Below are 9,353 nucleotides of genomic sequence, written 5' to 3' on the forward strand. Positions count from 1 at the left end.
GCCGTCGACGAGGACTACATGCAACACTTCATCTTCGAGGGTGGTGCGCCGGGCGCTGACTACGATCCCGAGGAGACGCAAAGCCGGGACGGCCGCGGGGCGTTCACACCGGCCACTGGCTATGATCCCAATCAGGCGGCCTTCATGCGTGATCAGGTCGGCATCGACCTGGACGGCTTTCCCCTCGACCACGAGTTCCCGGACGACTATGGGCTAGAGGAAGAGGATGAGTGCGACATCGAAGTGGAACCTTTGTTCGAGGACGAGCTGGCCAACCAAACCGCCGGTCCTAAGTCGAAGCGCAAGAGCAAGCGCACGAAAGCGTACACAGCTTCCGAGGACAAACTTCTTTGCGAGTGTTGGCGAGACATTGGACAAGACCCAAAGACGGGCGCCGAGCAAAAGCATTCAACCTTTTGGACTCGTGTGCACTGCGAGTTTCATGAGCGCAAGAAGTTTCCACCTTACCAATTTGTGAGCACACGCGGGTGGGTCTCCATTTCCAAGCGGTGGAGGGTGATCCAAAAAGAGTGCAACAAGTTTTTCGCCACCCTTGAGAGTGTCAAGGCCCGCCCCGTGAGCGGCATCGGCGTGCAAGACATGGTATGATAGCAAGCAAGCCGCCCTCTTTTGTTCCATCAAGATCATCCTTTTACGTCTTCATTTTGCATGGAAACATTTTGTAGGCATTTCAAGCTTTGGAGGCATTCAAGGTTCAACACAATGACAAGTGCTTCAACCTCTTCCATTGCTATCGGGTCATCAAGGACGAAGAGAAGTTCAAGGCACAATATGCCGCGCTCAAGGTATGTGGGGGGAAGGGCGCCGTGGAGGATGTTGGGGAGGGCGAGCCGGCACGGCCGCGGGGGAAGACCAACTTCAAGAAGGAGGACAAGCGAGATGCGGCCACCAACGCCTTGATCGCAAGCGTGGACGTCATGATGAATAAGAAGGACTCAAGAGAGGAGGAGCGCCGGCGTTTCAAGGCGGAGCAAATGAATGCTTTCATGGAGATCCAAAGGAGGAGGCTTGATCTTGACGCCAAGAAGTAGGGATGGCAATGGGTCGGGTTTGGGGCGGGTGGAGCTGGTCCAAATCCAACCCATGACCCATCTTCCTACCCTCTGCCCATCCACCAAATTATCCATGGGCACAACTTGTGCCCATGCCCAAACCCGCTAGATACCCACATACCCATTGGAGCTCCATGGACATAGAAAATTCAGCATAAAGCCTTCCCAAAGATCAAATTAACTCAACATCATTCACTCACAAATGTCAACATAAGCTACATGCATATGTAGGCAACAAGTAATACGACGAGTCTCTAAGTATGACATACCGGAGGTTGATTTTGTAGCATATAACTTATGGCACCAGTTGTATATTGCCTGCCATTTCCCATTGATTCGTTCTTTCTACTGTCACTGGCATATGGCCCCACATGTTATACGAGTATCCATTGGATATCCATAGAGCACAAACTATAATCGTGCCCAACCCAGCTGTTCGTGGGTATCCATATCCATGGACCCATGGGCAGAAATGTGCTCCATACCCTTGCCCAACCGGGTCGGGTATCCATGGGTATCCAGATCCATGGATAAAATTGCCACCCCTACCGAGAAGCAAGCCAAGATGTTCGAGCTCGAGACAGAGAAGCAAGCCAAGATGCTAGAGATCGAGGCCGCCAACGCCAAGACAAAGGCGAAAGAAGTGGCTCTTGCAAGCATGATGACCAGGGTGGAGATCATGAAGGTGGATCTCAACGCCTTGTCGCCAAGGAAGAGGCCGTGGTTCGAGAAGATGCAGGCCGACATGCTCAAGTTTAACGACAAGTGATCTATGGCGTCGAGGGGCCATCTTTTTTGTATGCCGGCAGGTGTGCCGGCATGACCACAGGAGCTGCGATGGCGTGGTCGAACTAAAGTCCCACCATTTTTTGTGTGCTGGCATGTGTGCCGGCCGGCTGGCGAATGCGCCAGCATGAACTGTGGTGCTTTCTAAGGCCGGTATTGTATGCCGGCGCTGGCATGGTGCCGGCATGAGACATGAACGCTGGCATGATCGACCGCGGGCCTTTTTTATTTAAAAGTTAAATGCGAACATGAAATGGATCGGCGCGTTGGGCGCATTGCCGACCAAAATACAAAACTGAACAGACGGCGGACGGACGGCCGACCCAAACGGACAAAAAGCGGACAAATGCGCCGTCTGCTTGGGTCGCCCCATTGAAATTGCTCTAAGCATATTTTCCAGTGGCGTGTGGTTGAGCGGCTCACCCTTTCTCGGGCACATTTCTTTCTTACGGAGAAAATAGTCAAAACAGGCACACGCGGCGTCGATCTCGCTGCTCTATAGTGGCATAAATTCCTGGCCACCACCAGCAGCAGCACACCACTGTGCTCTGCGCCGCGTCGGAGAGTGCGAAAGTCAGGCCCCAGCTGGGCCGAGCCAGCGCAGCCAGCCAGAGCCGAAGCGTTGGAGTCAGACAGAGGGAAAGAAAAGAGCCGACTCGTGACGGATCACAATTTAATTTGAGCAACCACCCGACCCCCCTCCACCTCCACCTCCCTCCCTCTCCGCACTTCCATTTTTCCTCCCGACCACCTCAACCAGCCCGCCCGCCCTTTCTCCTCTACCGTTCCCCGCCCGAAGCCTTCCTCCGTTCCCCGGATCAGCCGGCTGCTTCTCCTGCTCCGTCTGCTGCCCGGGGCGCGGCGGCCGGGGTTACCGGAGGGGGTTCTTCGCTCTGCTCTCGCGGTGTTTGTCTGTTTGTCTGTCTGTGCGCCAGCACAAGTCCGGTGCTCCTTGGTGTCTGTCGGGCGACTCTCGGTCTCGTCGTTAATGCGGCGGCGCCTGTGACCGGGAGACCGAGGAGGAGGCAAAGGGGTGGAGGAAGGACCCGTTTCTCGGACGACGAGGGATGTCAGGAATGGAAGGGGACGAGGCGGGGGCTGCGGCGGCGGCAGCGGCAAGGATAAGGGTGGTGCGCTGCCCCAAGTGCGACAAGTTCCTGCCGGAGCTGCCCGCCTACTCCGTCTACGTTTGCGGCGGGTGCGGCGCCACCCTCCAAGGTGCGCACCTCTCCTCCTCTTCCCTTCCCCCCTTCTTCACCTCGCTACTCCATTTACTGCCTCGCGGCGCGGTCTTCGTTTGTCACGGGCCAAGGCACGACGGAAATGTCGGATTTCCAGGCTGTTGTTTCCCTCTGTTTGCTCGTCGATTGCTCCTGATTGGCCTTGGATATTCCTCTTTCTTTTCTTCCACTGCCTTCAGACAGGGTGGAGTGGGGAATTGATTAATTAGCACTCCACGGAAACAATAACCAGTCAATCCATGCATTTTTGTCATTTTGCCTTGGTGGTGACACTGACGACTGCTGCGAGGAATAGTTTGATTCTTGAACCAGTCCTCACCTTCCGCGGCAAATTTGGGAAGGGCTTTTGCCTTTTTGTGTGGGGACACATCCGTCTTCCATTTTTTTGCCATCGCTGAAATTTTTACCCCTATATATAGGGTTAGTTTTGAATTTTAAAGGGAAGGTTCATTTTCATTTCAGGCTAATTTACCCTACCCCTTTATGTTACTTTTTGGAATTTAGCCTTCAAATGTCTGAGTTCATATGTAATTTCCTGAAACTTGTGCACCTTCTTTCTTAGAAAGGATGCCACGAGCCCACGACCCTCATGTTTTGATTTGGAGGACCAGGTCTCATTTTGCTTGCTTGCTGTTTTTTGCAAGGCAAAGCATGGAAAAAAACAATCTCGTGTAAAACGACTAAAGCTGAAATCTCTACTTATGACCACTTCTTGCCGAAAAATGACTGTGGCCGGTGTAGGAAGCCTTGGTTTTTCCCTTGGGTGTAATTTGCAGTATCATATTAGGGTTAAGGGGAAGAAGATACGTTGATTTTGACCCGCATATGTATTAAATTAATTGACGATGACAATAATTATAATTTTATATCCAACGTATACTCTGTCTGCAGCCTGCTGGCTATTAGTTTAGGATCTACTTGCATTTTAGTCTTCGGTTGTGCTTTGCTTAGGTTACTCTGGGGGCCAATAGGAGGCGAAGGCGATGTCATTGGTGCCAGTCTAGGAGATGTAGTTGTGTTTTGCACATCCTTCTGAGATCTTTGTTCTTTATTAATTGGCTGTCATAGTATGACTTGGTGTTCTTTATTAATGATACGCCCAATTAATCTCTACCATGGAGTGGTAGTATGAATCTGGAAATGACACCATTACTCTCCTGAAATTTTGCAGCGAAGAGGAAAAACTCGGCTCAAGCTTTGGATACCTCTGATAATGGAAATATGAAATACCTGGAAGTACTGGAGACTGTGCCAGAGACATCTGAAGCAACAATGGCTGGAGCTAGCATTGAATATAAATCAGTACCCAACAGAATGCCACCTTTGCACAGTAGATCAGTTTACAGCCGTGATAATAGTCGGATTGCAAGAGAGACAAGCACCTCCAGTGTCAAAGCTAACACGAGAGATGATGTCAGGGAGGCCAAGTACATGCGCTTTCGTAATGTGGAAAATGGAGAGACTGCACATCCTGTAAGAGCAAGAGGTGTATCTGACATAAGGTCAAGGTCACCAATAGACAGTGTTCCACCCAATGCATGTCGAGGAGAAGGCCCTGCTGACCACCATTTGAAGTCGAGGAACACATATTCCAACCGGGAGCATGCCAATGATACAGACTTGGACGGTCCAAGCAGAGTCAGGGATCTTGAGAAAGATCGGGCCGAGCTGTTGAGGATGCTTGATGAGTTGAGAGACCAGGTGCAGCAATCGTGTGAGGTGAATGGGCCGGATACAAGTGCTACAGTCAATAGAGCAGCAGATGCCTCAAGTTCATACAATAATATTCATGAACGGTCAAGTCAATTTAGGCATGATCCATCTCAATTGCATCGGAAGGGTACTCATCACTCTTCATCCATGAATATGCGGAATCCTAGCGTTCCACATGTCTATGGTCCATTGCCTGCACAGCAAAACCTTCATGGATATGTGGAGCCTATTCCACATGCAAGAACCTCTAGCTATCCTGCTGGCCCTTACCCATGGAGAAATTTCGATAACTATTTCTTTGGACAACATGATCCTGACCCTCTCCTCTCTTGCCACCACGAAGGATTCTACCACCAGGCTGCCTGTTCTTGCTCACATTGCTACCACCGGGAGTTCTTGCCTGTACAGGGAACCCCCCTGGGTTTCAGTGACCAGAGGGCACCGTATCTTGTGAACAGTTACGGGGCCTATCCTGTGGATGGTCCCTTGCTTGGTCAGCAAAGGTACAATTCAAGAGGTGCCAATCCTTCCTTGCAGCAGCATAACCTGAGGGCCAACGTAAGCAAGAAGCCTGCACAAACTTGTGAGCCAATTGCCGGTGGTGCTCCTTTCACCATATGTTACAACTGCTATGAAGTACTGCAGCTACCAAACAAACGCTCCTTGTTGGGAAAGGAGTATAAATTGCGGTGTGGATCATGCTCACACACAATTGTAATCAAGCTTGATGGAACCAGGCTTGATGTATCAGAACTTGCGCCAAATGCACATTTATCTCCTGCACCGCAAAATGGCATTGGTGATAACATGGCAGACAACTTGCGTGCTACTGCTGATGATAGGTTGCTTCCACCATATGCTTTTTCTGTAGCAAGCCAGCAATCTCAGGAAAAGGATAAACACTCAAATTCAAGCGAAACAGACAGCAAACGTACCCCTCTGGGGACTAATTCTGAGGATAGTCCTCAATCCAGGGATCTTCCTGCTGAAGACAATGTGATTTCCCGCACACCGAGTTTACCACGTCGTGATAACTGTGGATTCTCACCATCTGAAGGTTCTGGAATAGGAAGCAGAAGTACCCGTTCTGAACATGAAAAGGTTGTACTGTTAACTGAAACTTGCAAGCAGAACTCAATCAAAGATGTATGTGTAGCAGACGAGACGCACTCGACAGATAACGAGTTTGATGATCCTGATTACACACAAGATATATTAAATGTACCACAAGATCCTGGCCACACTAGGGCGACAAAGGTGGGTGATTCATTTTTCACCAATCTTATAAAAAAGAGCTTCAAAATGAACAATGGAACACGCAATGGAAGAGCAAGGGTTTTTGTAAATGGTTTCCCTATCCCAGACCGTGCGGTCAGGAAGGCTGAGAAGCTAGCTGGGCCAATATATCCTGGTGATTACTGGTAAATTCCTCAAGGCATATTCTGTTTTTGGTTTAGCTTCATGGATTTTACATTTCAGGCAGTTAAGCTTCACTAACCTAGAAAATAAATACTTCCTCCGTAAACTAATATAAGAGCATTTAGATCACTATTTTAGTAATCTAAACGTTCTTATATTAGTTTACGGAGAGAGTACTTTAGTTAATTTGAATTAATATGCCCTATGTACTTAGAAGTCATCCTTATATGAACTACTCAAATGTGTCTAATATTCTCTTACTTAGGTATGACTACCGTGCTGGGTTCTGGGGTGTTGTCGGTCAGCCCTGCCTTGGCATGATACCCGTAAGAGCTTGTGGATTTTGTGCAATTCAGTATTCTGCATAGCGCTGATTACATTTCTAAGTAGATTTTTCTCTTGCAGCCTTATATTCCAGAGTTTAATTACCCTATGCCCAAGAATTGTGGTGGTGGAAACACTGGCATATATATTAACGGAAGAGAACTCCACCAGAAGGATTTGGATTTACTTGTATCTCGAGGACTCTCTGATTCCCCTGAAAGATCTTACATAGTTGAAAATTCTGGGAAAGTTACGGATGAAGCATCTGGCGAAGAGCTTTATGGCCTTGGCAAGCTTGCACCAACGTAAGTATCTTGTTAATCATCTTAAATTCTATTAATGCAAAGTACCTGAGATTATTTTGCTTAGTGGCTCAAGTTCGTCTCTAATTTTTTTTTGTTAAAGAAGTTCCCTGTTTGAATAAGTTTTCCTACAAGTGCAGTTAGTGCAATACTCCTATAATCTTGCTGTGACACCCTTTCCTGTACTGCTATAACTATAACTGAGGATAATTTGTTTTTGGTGAAGAAAATATAAGGTCAAATGAAATCTATTGCTAAGCAATCATATATTATGAGTTCCTAAGCTTAAAGCAAATACGTTAGTGCATAGTGCACCGTGCTTAGTATTGTTTGCCATAAGACGGATAAATATGTAGAGCTTCTTGAGCTGCTGAAGTCACGCTAGAATTGCAGGTCATAATACTTAGTGATGATATGTTTTTGCTTCTTAATATAGTGCTCGGTGCTAAACCAGTAGCAGCGTTTAGAAACGCGACATCGTTGGTCTCAGATCCATGAAGTGCCAGGTGTGGTCAGCAGAGCCTGATCTTTACAAGTGCCTTGAGGCAGACCCAAAGCCATGCACAAACATAACTTTCAGACAGCCTGTTCTCACGAGCTGCATTGATTGACTACCCATGTGACTGAAATAGTGTTAGTTATGAAGTTATGATTGCTCATATCACCATTGGGTGATCCCGACTAGGCAGTATATTGAAATTTAGATTGCTCTTGGGAAGACATGGTTTTCAAGGAATTCTCAAACTAGCATGTGTCGTGGTCAATGCGGAAACAACTCCCATGTTCGGGAACAGTTAGGGTGTTTGTTCAGTTGGTGCGGTTTCTCTGCCGTGGACCACGCCTGTATCTTTCGGCGAATAGCCTCTGCCAGTTGTAGTGTATATCACTCTTCTAACATTTCCTTTATATATATATATATATATATATATATATATATATATATATATAATTGCAGCGTCGAGAAATTGAGGCGCGGATTCGGTATGCGTGTCCCCAAAGTTATCGTGACGGGCCAGCACGGTACAATCATAACCCACGGGTAAGCTCGGGGATGAAGAACCTGTGGTGTAGCTGCATCCAAGAACATGGAGATTTGAAGATCAATTGTGGCAGTCTGGCAGATCTGATTTCCAGAATTTGTTTTCAACTTCAGCCTATGTGGATGTGGCCTCCGAGTTCTTGTGCTTGTTGGATTGTTTATCCGAGGCCTCCTATAGAGGCGTGCTTGTAATTTTTCTACTACCTAGCTAGACGTTTTGAGTGAGAAGTTGGGTTGTTTTGTTTGTTTGCTTGTTACATTTTCTTGACACACCAACCTTACCTACCTAAAGATTTACTACCTTTCCAGTGTGAGTCGGCCGCATCACCCTCGTGAAAATGAGGGGAAGGAGACTGCACTGACTTCTAGCATTTTGTTTTACAGGATTAGTGTCATCACTGCTTATACTTCCTCCTGTCCTTTTTACTCCGAGTATTAGATTTGCATCAAGTCAAACTTTGCAAAGTTTGACCAAATATATATTAAAAAGTATTAACATTTGCTAAACTGAATATATTTTTCATGAAAGTACATTTCATGATGAATCTAACAATATTGATTTGGCATTGTAAATGTTGATAATTTTTTCTATAAGTTTGATCAAAGTAGAGATGCTTTGACTCTAGACAAAACTTATACGCAGACAAAAATGACGGGAGGAAGTATGTATGCCAATCAAGAGACCAGGGGCGTGCACATGAACCCAAGTTCTGTTAATTTCAGGATATTTTGGTCCCACGCCTTCATGCAAAACAAAAAACACATCATTATGAAATGGAGATAGCAACATTATGGTGACACACTTTCAGAAAGCTTGGTGTCCTACCTTGCCTACCTGAAGTCTGGAGAGGTAGATAGATAGATATCCTACCTAGGACCTGAACCATCAGGCCCATGCGCGGACGCCCTCCCTGATGCAGGAAAAAGCATGGTGTTTGGTCCACCTGAGCTGAGCTCGCACACCTGTGCTCGCGCTATGATTTGTTTCTGTCAGCGCAGGGCGCAGTGGGCGGAGACGATCCACGCCTCCACGGGGCCATGGCCCAGGCCCAGCCAGTGCCAGAGCTGTAGCTGGCTGCTACGTACGCCTGCCACGGCGGGCGTCATGCCCGGGGGACCAGACGATTCCGCTGTGCTACGTCGCGTAGAGCGAGGGCGGACGTCGACGTCACAAGCGCGCGCGCCCACGGCGTGCCATGCCATGGCCCATGGACGCGCGTGGAGGACGGCGACGAGCTCGCTCCACCTTTGGTTGGTCTCGTTGTGGCCGGCGACCGTCCCGGGCGGGCAAGAGCGCCGTCGTGAGCCGCCGCGCCGGCCGCGAACAGCACGAGGATGGCCAACGCTCTGAGCAGCAGCACACGCGTCATGATGGGAGTGGTGTGATGGATGGGCCACCGTTTCCCCGACGTCCGTCATGTGGCCCAACGAAAGACTTGAGCAAAGTGCATGCGGG

General features: G+C 48.3%; 1 protein-coding gene across 1 annotated transcript; it reads left to right on the plus strand.

Moving 5' to 3' along the window:
* The first annotated feature begins 2,530 nt into the window (after positions 1-2,530).
* Positions 2,531-8,278, plus strand: LOC123156475 (uncharacterized). Its single transcript, XM_044574602.1, has 5 exons — positions 2,531-3,077; positions 4,272-6,234; positions 6,498-6,558; positions 6,638-6,861; positions 7,814-8,278. The coding sequence occupies exons 1-5, from the start codon at positions 2,927-2,929 to the stop codon at positions 7,899-7,901; spliced, it is 2,487 nt and encodes an 828-aa protein (XP_044430537.1). The 5' UTR covers positions 2,531-2,926; the 3' UTR covers positions 7,902-8,278.
* Positions 8,279-9,353: the final 1,075 nt, after the last annotated feature.

Source organism: Triticum aestivum, chromosome 7B (assembly GCF_018294505.1).
Source record: "Triticum aestivum cultivar Chinese Spring chromosome 7B, IWGSC CS RefSeq v2.1, whole genome shotgun sequence".
Taxonomy (NCBI): domain Eukaryota; kingdom Viridiplantae; phylum Streptophyta; class Magnoliopsida; order Poales; family Poaceae; genus Triticum; species Triticum aestivum.